We start from the raw sequence: 10,000 nt of genomic DNA, 5'->3' as shown, positions 1-10,000 counted from the left end.
ACAGAGGTAAATTATAATGCTTGGCAAATGTATGCACGGAGGTCCAAGTAGCCACCTCAATAATGTCCTTGGTTGCCACTCCTCGTAAGAAGGCTGTGGTAGTGGCTGTAGCCCTTGTAGAATGAGGCCTTATGTTCTGTGGAATTGGTTTTCCATGGTAGGAGTAACAGAATCGTATGCAATTTCCTATCCATTTGGAGATTGTCTGTTTGGAAATTGCTTTTCCTTCCCTTCCTGTTGCATAGGCTACAAAAAGCTGGTCAGTTTTTCTGTTACTTTTGGTTCTGTCCAGGTAGTAGCATAGCTGTCTATGTAGATCCAAGGAATGCAGCATTCTTTCCCCTCTGTTTTGTGGATTGGGGAAGAAGGTAGGTAGGTGGATTGCCTGGTTTAAAGACACTCTGGATACCACCTTAGGCATAAATGTAGGATTAGTTCTCATGGACACCCTATCTTGATGGAAGATTAGAAAGGGTTGTACTGCCATTAAGGCCTGAAGTTCAGAAACCCTCCTTGCTGAAGTAATTGCCAGTAGGAAAGCAGTTTTCCATGACAGGTGCTGTAGATCTGCTGTTGCTGCTGGTTCAAACGGAGGGAGTGTTAACTTTTCTAGCACAAAGTTCAAGTCCCATGCTGGCAGTGGTGGTTTCCTAGGAGGTTTTACATTCTTGATCCCTCTGAGGAACTGCCTGAGTAGAGGATGTGAAAAGACAGGTGGATCAAAGCTGTATTCTGCTGAAATAGCTGATGCATGTATCTTGATGGAGGAATAGGACAGGCCTGTATGTAGAAGCTCTGCCAAATACTCCAGAATGTTAGCCATATCTATATTCGACACATCTTTTCCTCTTTCAGCACTCCAAATGACAAACCTTTTCCATTTTCCTGCATAGTTCCTTCTTGTTGAAGGTCTGCGGGCTTCAAGGATAATGTCTTTAACCCTTTGGGAAAGATCTGGATTAGTTGCTGCTATGTGATGTTCCAGGCAGTCAGTTGCAAAGTTTTTAGGTTTGGATGCATGATGCTGTAGTTGTTCTGAGTTAACATCAAAGGCATCAGGGTATTGACCACATTTTCTCCCGAGACATGCTCCTCAGCAATGGGTACCAGTGTTGTCTTGGCCAGTTCGAGCTATCAGGATTATCCTTGGACGTTCCTCCTTGATTTTTAGTAATACCCTGTGTATCAAGGGAAGAGGTGGAAATGCATATGCTGTCAGACCTTTCCAGCTGAAGGAGAGCGAGTCCACCTTCCATGCAAGTGGGTGGAATGTCCTTGTGCAGAACTTTTTGAGCTGGTGATTGAGAGGGAAGCGAATAGATCTATTTTGGCATTCCCATTTCTTTGTGATGGTCTTGAAGATGTCCGGTGTAGCATCCACTCGTGAGCAACCGAGGTGGTACTGCTTAACATGTCTGCTAGAGTGTTCACCTTAGACGGTACAAATATTGCCTGTAACTGGATGTTGTAGCTGAGTGCCAGGTTCCAAAGGTCCACAGTCATTCTGCATAGGGGGTATGAATGAGTGCCTCCCTGTTTGTTGATGTACCACATGACTGTGGTGTTGTCTGTCCTTATCATCAAATGGCCTTCTTTGAGAAATGGTCTGAAGTTTTGGATTGCCAGTTTTACTGCCAGCATTTCTTTTTGGTTGATATGCAGGTGTAGCTGGTCCTGAGTCCACAATCCTTGTACGCATTTGTCCAGCATGTGTGCCCCCCATCCTAGGTCTGAGGCGTCTGTTGTGATGGTTTGGCTTGTTCGAAAGTTGTGGAAGGGTAGGCCTGGGTTTGACTGGCATGCTTGAGCCCACCATAGGAACTCCTGTTTTAGGCATGGGATTAGTGGTATTTCCGCTTCTAGGCTGTGCCTGTGTTGGGACCATAAATTCTTTAGGTACCACTGTAGTTTTCTCATATGCAGTCTGGGATGTGGGACCAAGATTATGCATGATGCCATGAAGCCCAAGGCCTGCAGAACTTTTCTGGCTGTTAGTTTGTTCTGTTTTGTTAATGCCAAGAAGTAAAGAGGGAGTTCTTTTTGTTTTTCTGCAGTTAGGAATGCCATTTGTTTTACTGTGTCCAATTCCGCGCCCAAGAATGTTCTTGTTTGGGATGGTATCAGCCTTGACTTTTGTAAATTGACTGTGTATCCCAGGGCTTGTAGCAAGTAAATGACCCTTTGTAAATCTGTTGTCAGCTTGCTTTTGTTGTCCGCTTGTAGCAGGCAGTCGTCCAGGTATGGATAAATTTGGATTCCCTGTAGTCTGCAGTGGGCGATTACTGATGCTAGGCATTTTGTGAATACTCTGGGCGCAGTAGATAAGCCAAAGGGCAATGCTGAGAATTGATAATGCTCTGATCCTGCAAGAAATCTGAGGTATCTTCTGCAATTTGGTCGAATGGGGACGTGCAGGTATGCCTCCTTGAGATCTAGAGTTACCAGCCAACACTCCTTGCCCAGCATGGGAAGAAGTTGTTGTAGGGTCAGCATTTTGAATTTTGGGACAATGATATAGGTGTTTAAGATGGACAGATCGAGAATAGGTCTCCAACTTTTTTCTTTCCTTGGAACTAAGAATAGTCTGGAGTAGAATCCTTTGCCCTGTTCTGTTATTGGTACTCTTTCCACAGCTCTCATCTTTGTTAATTGCATTATCTGCTGTAGAGCTTCTATTTTTTGATTTGGAGGCAGGTTGGGCATTCCTCTTTTGACTGGTAAAGTGTGGAAGTGGAACCGGTAGCCTTGGTCTATGGTTTGCAAAATCCACTTGTCTTTTGTGATATAGTGCCAATTTTTCGAAAATAAGGCTAACTTTCCGCCTAATGGTGCTGCTATTTGCTCCCTGGTAGGCGGAGTAAGAGCCAAGTCACTGTGATTGTCCTGTTGCAGTGGTAGTGGTTGTGTCTGTACCTCTGTTATTACCTTGCCACTGTCGTCCTCTGTAGGCACCTCCTCTGGATTGATTTCTGCCTCTGGAGCGTCTATTCCTGCCCCTTTGGGATCTTGTGGAGTCAGGAAAGGACCAATTTTTGGCAGGCCAGTTCCTGCTAAACCTTGGGGGCTGAACCTGTAAGAAATCTTTAACTGTTTGTACAGATTTTGCCTTTTCTTCCATTTTCTTCATTACCTGCTGGGCAGGTGTACCAAATAAACTGGCCTTATCCATAGGAGCATCTAATAGCTTAGCTTTAACATGATCCGGTAAGACCTGCTCTTTCAACCATGCATGTCTTCTTATCACTGTGCCAGTCATGGCTGATCTAAATAAAGCCTCCAGTGCATCATAGCCACATTTTAAGTAATGGTTACTAACCTGTTGTATGTTATTTACCATTTCTAAAACATATTTCTTATCCATAGAATCATCAGAGGATAGTTTTTTAGTTAACTGATCAAGCATAAACTCTTGGTATTGTATCATGTGAAACTGGCAGTTTAAAGCTCTAGCTGAGAGAGTAGCAGAAGTATAAACTTTTTTGCCCCATCTGTCTAAAGACCTGGATTCCCTTTCTGAAGGTATAGGGTTTTTTGTTGTGGTCGAGGCTACTGCCTTAGGCCCCTGGGAAATTGTTTCGGGGTCAGCCAGAGGGGCCTTGTATAGGTGGTGATGAGTGTCTGGTACCCTGTAAAATCTATCAGGTTTGGCAGGGGCTGGAGGTAAAGAATCAGGAGCAGTGCAGACATCATTAAATGCATCATCCACAACAGGCAAAACAGGAGGAATAACTAAGGGCCTATGTTGTGGTAAGTGCAGAAAGGTCCTAAGCCTTTTTCTAGAATCTGAGAAGTCTTGTCCCTGCCATTGGAATTGTTCTCTCATGGCATGTAAGGTTTCCCCAAAGGAAAATTCCTCTGGTGGAGAGGCAGCTGGAATGGATTCTTCAGCATCAGAGTCTTCATAAGTAGAAAAAGGATCCTCTGGTTGTTCTGTAATGTCGGAGTCATCCTCAGAATCATCAGAGGACACTGGCTCAGGGGGCTCTGTCCTAGGTCTCTTTTCTGGTGGCTGAGAGGCCCTGTCTGGGTGAGATTGGGATCCCCTAATTAAGGATATTAAATCTTCTGCCAGAGTAAGCATTTGTGAACTGGAAGTGGGCCTGTGTGAGGGAGGTTTAACAGGCACTGACTTAGCAGATTTGGCTGCTTTAGCCCTGGCAAAGGCCTTGATAGACATGGCTGCAGGGGGTCTAGCAGCACCACGTGCTGGGGTAGAGACATCCAAAGGGATGGTGTCTGATAACTCATTAGAAGCCACAGTTGTAGGCAAAATTTCTGAGGCCGATTCAGGTAAAGTAGCGGGAGCCTCAGTAGTAGTCATGGATTCGGCTGAAGATTGACCAGTTTTCTCGGTTTCGGCCGAAACCGAGACACTCGCGGCTTGCTTAACCGTGGTTTCGGCCGAAACCGCGGACCGCGAGTGTCGGTCTTTTTCCTTGCGTTTTTTAACAATTTGGGTAGTCGGAGGATCAGACGGCATAATGTATGCAAAGTCTGAGCCGAAAAACTGTTCAGCAAACTCCGACCGACGCCTTAGCGTTCGTCGGTTGAAGGAAGCACAGGCCGAACAGGCTGCTACGTCGTGGTCTGGGCCTAAGCAAGGCAGACAGTAAGAGTGGAAATCTTTATGAGGTATTTGTTTCCCACAAGTTAAACAGTTATTGACTTTTTCTGACATCAGCTGAGGCAAGAAAGAGTCCCCACCGGGCCACTTAGCTTTTTAGAAGGCTTCGAAGTAGTATTCGGTAGTAGTAATCTCTGGATCTGACCGACCGGCACTTGCGAACAGCTTCTGCTTCGGGCGCCACGCGGCAAGAAAGACTGAGGAAAATGGCGTCGGCTGATGCCTTTATAGCCGAAGACCAGCAGAGATGACGTCGGGTGAAGTGCGACATCAGCCGAAGCCGGACCCAGACTTTGGAATCCGGCCAACCGAAGGGCTGCCTGACGACAGGACAACCCAGTTGTTATGACTGCAGATGCATCCATGAAGGACATCAAATATTGATAAGATAAGTTTATAAAACAAATATTTAAAATTTTCCCTGTTTTTTGAGCTTTTTTCATATATTATTTTTGACTTTGTCCAAATTTTTTGTGGTAAGAGGTTGGAGCTATGAGGACATGGGATACCTCCAGACACTGGATGGATCCCAGTTTGGCTTTGTCAAAGGAAGGTCATGCTTACTGAATCAGGTGGACTTATTTGAGAAGGTCACGAGAGGAAAACTGTGCATACTACCTACCTAGACATCGCTAAGGCATTTGATAGAATACCCAGTTTTGGCATTCTGGCATTATTAGCTCATTTACAGAACTAGGTATAAACTCCTTTATTACATATTGAATAGCTTGCCTGCTCACTGATAGGACTCAGGAGGTTAGAATTGGTGAGGCCACCTCTACAAAGAGGCTGGTCACCAGTGGTGTCCCCCAGGGCTCTGTGATAGGACCACTCCTCTTTGGCATCTACTTCTCAGATGTCAAAGCAAATGTCAAGGGCCTCTGGCTAACAAATTTCTCAGATGATTGCAAAGTGAAAGCAGTCATTGAATCCTCACAGGATGAGAATGCCCTTTAAGGAGGTATACTACAGACAAAACACTTGGTAACAAAGCCATGGCTTAAAGGTCAATACCAAGAAATGCATTATAGTACCTTTTGGGAAGTTTGCCACCCTGGGGAACTATATTATCAATAAAACATCCTTAAAGTTAATTACAAGAACACATATGGACTCACAAATGGCACAGTTCTCCAGGATAGATTGTAGTTTTATTAACAAATCATAAGCACTTTCACAGCTCCTGTGGATAATTGATGCGTTAGGATTATATAAAAGTGTAAGAGGTTGTTATTATCATCTGATAAAGAAGCAGGAGCTGTGAAAGCGCTTATGATTTGTTAATAAAACTATTTATCCAGGAGAACTGTGCCATTTGTGAGTCCATCTGTGTTCTTGGATTTTACTGCTTTATTTTTATTTCACTTTTTTTATCCAGAAAGGTTGGTGGTAGTGTTTATTTGTTTAATCCTTAAAAGTTATTTGACTAGTCAGTTATCTGGGAACTTATATAGATAGTAACCTAGTCTTCAACCAACAAGTGTCCAAGGTAGTAAGAAAACCCTTCTGTGTTGCTCAACTTATAAGCAAGGGTATGGCATCTAGGTCCAGAGAGGTCATCATACCACTGTACTCAGCCCTCATATGGCCCATCATATAGTACAATGCCCCTTTTGGTTTGTACCTGACCACACATATGCAGCAACTGGAAAGTCCACAAAGGTTCCTTACAAAAAGAATACAGGGAGTTAACACAGTGTCCTATGGTGATTGCCTCAAAGCCCTTTCTCTTTACTCACTTGTCTCATAGCCCTGTCTCTTTATTCAATATCATACAGACTTCTAAGGCATCCCTGGTTCCTGTTTTGATAAGCCCTTTGCACATCCACAAAACAAACAGCATCAGAACTGCTATATTAAAATACCTACATTTTGCTTGCAACATAAATAGGACATGTTGGAGAGCCAGAATGTTTCTCAGAGAATACCCATTCTCTGGAACAGGCTCCCCATCCATGTGAAGCAGAGTTCCTCTCTATCCCTATTTAAGTACAAATTGGACCAATGGATGGGTAATCAGAAATTCATCCCTGGTCTGGTTCCTATGTGTCTGATGGACAAAGGAAGTCAATAAATCACCCCGTGTAAATCAAATATAAATCAAATTTATGGGTCACATTTAGGTTGCAAGGCTAGGTTTTTAATGGCCTTAGTGGTCAGTAACCTAGTATACACCTATGACGCTATGAACCTGGCAATACAATGAGCCAGTATAAAAATCTCTTCATTCACTTCTTCCACCCCCATAGCTTACAGCCTTTCTTCTGGCTCCAGTTGTTATCCATTTGACTACCCAGTAGCACAATATTTGTGTTCTGTTTACCTGTTGCATGTGATAGCATCTATAATCCTGCTAAGTTGTCTGAAGTTTTCCAAGTGCTATGTTCTCAGTGCTCTGTACAGAGTTTGTTATATTTCACAGCAACCTCCCCACCCCCCCACCCCTTGAACCCCTAAGTCAGCATTTGTTGGTTTTCACTATTACTTGCTCTCATTGTTTTGTGTGATGGATTAAGGTAACAATCAGTAAAAGATATTTTTTTCTCTACATCAACAACTTTAACGTGTATATATTAGCTCCCTATTCCTTTCTCTACCAAAGTACATAACCATTTATTTACGTTAAATCCAACTATATACGTGTTTACTGTGCAAGCCTAAAAAGCTTCCCCAACCCACACCCCTGACTCCTGTACCATCCCATCTCAGGGGTAATCAGGAAGTATATTAATCTAGTTAGCCAGCCTACCAAACATTCCTGTCCGCAGTGATACAGGCAACTAACAGAAAGTGCGATTACTTGGCAGAGCTACGGTGATACCAGACTCCGTTCAGACTTTTTCCATTTTCATGCTGACTAACGTGGAATCTAAGCTAACAGGAGACTCGATACCATTTTAATGCTATATAAATGTCTAATATCACAATATTTTCTTTAGGGGAGAACAGTTTTGAGAAGTGGGAGCATATAGTTGGGAATGATGCATAATGAGCATCTTTTTTAAGGAGTCTCAGATTTGCATGCACGATCATCTGCCAGAAACGTGTTCTTTGTAGTCACCATGGCACTGCACAGACAAAAACTAATGCACTGTGCTGATTTAAATTAAAAAGAAATTAAAATATTTTCATTAACGTTTATGGGCTGCAGTGCAACAGTCCAGCAACATGAGCCACCATTGGCTTTCAATGCTACTAAGTGCATAACTATAATACCTGTTAAAAGTTTTAAAATTGTCAGTTATACGGCAACAATACAACAAATGCAAAACTGAATCTTTGTATTGCTATGACTACTTGATTAAAACCAAAGGGCTTCACAAAAAAAAAAAAAAACTAAACACAACACAGGAAGAAGGCAGGTTGCAGTTTTGAAGAAAAAAGTATCCTCACAGTTTTAACTAAACAGGATACTAGAAGCATGTGACATGAATCACATCCGTTTAATCCACCATTTTTATGTTCACCTTAAACTAGGTCACATTATATGGTACCATCCATAAAACAAAACAGAAGTGAAAAATAACACATATCCTACCTGTGGAAATCTATACAGTCCCAGGATTTGAGCCACAGGGAGTGAAGTGGCTGATAATGCATCTCCAATGATAGCCACTGTTGTAGAATTTTTCGCACATCTATAATTTGGAACAGGATTTCTCTGAGCTGACAGCTGCCACATTAACCCCTGCAAGGCCATAATCTCTGCTGTACATGAGTCATATATCTTGTATCCTACTGTGAGGTTTGGTAACAAGTGTGGATTGCTGTTAATCTCCTCAATTGCAAATATAATTACCAAGGCCCACTGAAGTGCTGGGTATTCAAACCTGGAACCATAATGTATCCATTGGACCTCATATCCTAGAAAACTTTGTCACAGCTTTAAGTCACAGTATCTGTCACACATCATAGAAAAATATGATTATTTTAACAATACTATTGAAGCAGATCCATATCATGTGACATACAGGGATGAAGCCCTGATTCCACCCCTCATGACCCATGTTTGACTAGTGGTACAGCCTCTGTAGGGAACAAGAAGGATAAAATGGAGTGAATGGCTGATGTTAGCTTGCTCCTCCTGGGCGGGAGGCAGTTTGACATTGCATCCATAACCCTTGCAGAAGTGCAGGTGTATCATCCTTGGCATGGAGCCTAGGGTGTCGATGCAGCATAGTAGCGATATGCTTAAACAAGAAGTATAACGTCTAGCAGCATGCATGCATTTACCTAACCCTTGTAGGAGTGCAGGTGTATCATGTGGCAGGAAGTCTAGGGTGTCCATGTTGCACAGTAGTGATATGCTTAACCAAGAAGTGTAATGTGTGTAGCAGCATGCATGCATTTACCTAATCCTTGTAGGAGTGCAGGTGTATCATGTGGCAAGGAGCCTAGGCTGTGCAAGCTGCACAGTAGTGATATGCTTAACCAAGAAGTGTAACATGTGTAGCAGCATGCATGCACTTACCTAACCCTTGTAGGAGTGCAGGTGTATCATGTGGCAGGGGGCCTAGGGTGTCCATGCAGCACATTAGTGATATGCTTAAACAAGAAGTGTAACATGTAGCAGTGTGCATGCATTTACCAAGCCTTTGTAGGAGTGCAGGTATATCATGTGGCAGGGGGCCTAGGGTGTCCATGCAGCACATTAGTGATATGCTTAAACAAGAAGTGTAACGTGTGTCGCAGCATGGATGCATCTACCAAGATAAGCTGTTGTGGAGCATACAAGTTGCTGGAGGTGAGGGTGGGAGTAAGACAGTCTGCAGGCCTGACAGAATAGCCCATGACATAACGTACAGCTCCAATCTTCCCATCTTCATTGTGCAGCACATGGGTCAGAGAGCCATCACCCTGATGAAGGAATGAATGTGTTAATCTGGTGCAGTTAGCAGAACCACTTGTCTGACCCAGGGGACTCCCCAAAAAATATAAACTGACACAAGGTATAACAACAAGTACCAAAATGGTTAATTCCTGGGGGACATTAGATTAAAACAACCTCAATGGTATATGTTTTCTGGTTCCTTTCATGTCTGGATTATTTTCTAATTCATTAGTATTGCTATTGTGCTTATATGTGTTTTATACTAAGTATAAAAGGCTTCAAACGGCACCATACATGAAATGTACCCAGGAAGACATAATGTAGGATACAGGCATGAAGCAAATCATCTCTGGGACACAAAAAGGGTTCCAGCAAGTTGTATGCCCAACCGCAAGGTGCTGGACTTCACAGGAATGCTTCCTGATTCACAGAGTGCCATACAACAGTAATTTTTGACAAGAGGAAAAATCATTGCCGAGGGTAGTTCCATCAGCCAGGCTGCTAGATAATAAAGCACTCCATATGAGTATCTAATGCTAACCCAA

The 10,000-nt window shown here is 43.0% G+C and overlaps 1 protein-coding gene across 1 annotated transcript in view; it reads right to left on the bottom strand.

The window, feature by feature from the left end:
- LOC122815427 (extracellular calcium-sensing receptor-like) overlaps positions 1-10,000 on the bottom strand; it is a 257,829-nt gene that overhangs the window by 235,274 nt on the left and 12,555 nt on the right. The window contains exons 2-3 of the mRNA XM_044087915.1: positions 9,357-9,481; positions 8,163-8,454 (exon numbers count right to left, since the gene is read on the bottom strand). Of these exons, the coding sequence (XP_043943850.1) occupies positions 8,163-8,454; positions 9,357-9,481 (417 nt within the window). The remainder of the gene's footprint in view (positions 1-8,162; positions 8,455-9,356; positions 9,482-10,000) is intronic.

Source organism: Protopterus annectens, chromosome 1.part1 (genome assembly GCF_019279795.1).
Source record: "Protopterus annectens isolate FY-2018-M chromosome 1.part1, PAN1.0, whole genome shotgun sequence".
Classification (NCBI taxonomy): Eukaryota; Metazoa; Chordata; order Ceratodontiformes; family Protopteridae; genus Protopterus; species Protopterus annectens.
This window is presented reverse-complemented; position numbering and strand designations above follow the sequence as displayed.